Genomic DNA, 1,120 nt, shown 5'->3' on the forward strand with positions numbered 1-1,120 from the left:
ATGTAGGAGGCAATGTAGTTATCAAACTTGACATGGCTAAAGCCTATGATAGGGTATCTTGGTCCTATACTTGTCTAGTTTTGAGGAAAATGGGATTTGAAGAAGGTTTCATTGATATGGTATGGAGAATTATGGCTGATAATTGGTATTCCATCATTATTAATGGTTCAAGGCATGGATTCTTTCATTCCACAAGAGGCCTTAAGCAAGGGGATCCATTATCACCAGCTCTGTTTATCATAGGTGCTGAAGTCCTCTCCAGGCTCATGAACAACCTTCATCAACACCCCCAATATCATGGTTTCCTGATGGCTAAAAAGGGCCCTCAAATTAATCATCTCAGTTTTGCAGATGACATCATCATATTCTCATCTGGAAGATCTCATACCTTGAAGCTTATCATGGAGACACTACATACCTATGAGCATGCTTCAGGCCAATTGATCAACAGAGACAAGAGTAACTTCATGGTACCCTCAAATGCCTTCAACTCTACTGTTAGAAGAATCAAGAAAGTTACAGGCTTCAAGCAAAAAAACAGCCCTATCACATATCTGGGGTGTCCTCTTTACATTGGTAGACAGAGGATCATCTATTATTCTGAGCTTATAGCTAAAGTTGTGGCTAGGATAGCTGGATGGCAGGCAAAATTAATTAGTTATGGAGGAAGAGTTACTTTGATTAAGCATGTCATCCAAGCACTTCCTATTCACTTGTTATCTGCTAGTTCCCCTCCTGCAACCACTATCAAGCAAATTCAAAGCATCACAGCCAATTTCTTCTGGGGGTGGAAGAATGAAAGGAGGAAATATCATTGGTCTTCTTGGAAGAATCTGAGTTATCCCTATGAAGAGGGTGGTATTGGAGTGAGATTAATATCAGATGTTGCCAAGTCTTTCCAATACAAATAATGGTGGATATTCAGAACTAAGAATTCCTTATGGAGTGAGTTCCTCAAAGCTAAGTACTGTCAGAGGTCAAATCCTATAACCAAAAAATGGCACACAGGACAGTCTCTGATATGGAAGCACCTCATGAAGAACAAGCACAATGTTGAGCCTCATATCCAATGGCAGATACAGTCTGGTTCTTGCCTCTTTTGGTGGGATAATTGGTTGGG

The 1,120-nt window shown here is 40.4% G+C and overlaps 1 protein-coding gene across 1 annotated transcript; it reads left to right on the forward strand.

Moving 5' to 3' along the window:
* The first annotated feature begins 308 nt into the window (after positions 1-308).
* Positions 309-911, forward strand: LOC129893973 (uncharacterized). Its single transcript, XM_055969437.1, has one exon. The coding sequence runs from the start codon at positions 309-311 to the stop codon at positions 909-911; it is 603 nt and encodes a 200-aa protein (XP_055825412.1).
* Positions 912-1,120: the final 209 nt, after the last annotated feature.

Source organism: Solanum dulcamara, chromosome 1 (assembly GCF_947179165.1).
Source record: "Solanum dulcamara chromosome 1, daSolDulc1.2, whole genome shotgun sequence".
Classification (NCBI taxonomy): domain Eukaryota; kingdom Viridiplantae; phylum Streptophyta; class Magnoliopsida; order Solanales; family Solanaceae; genus Solanum; species Solanum dulcamara.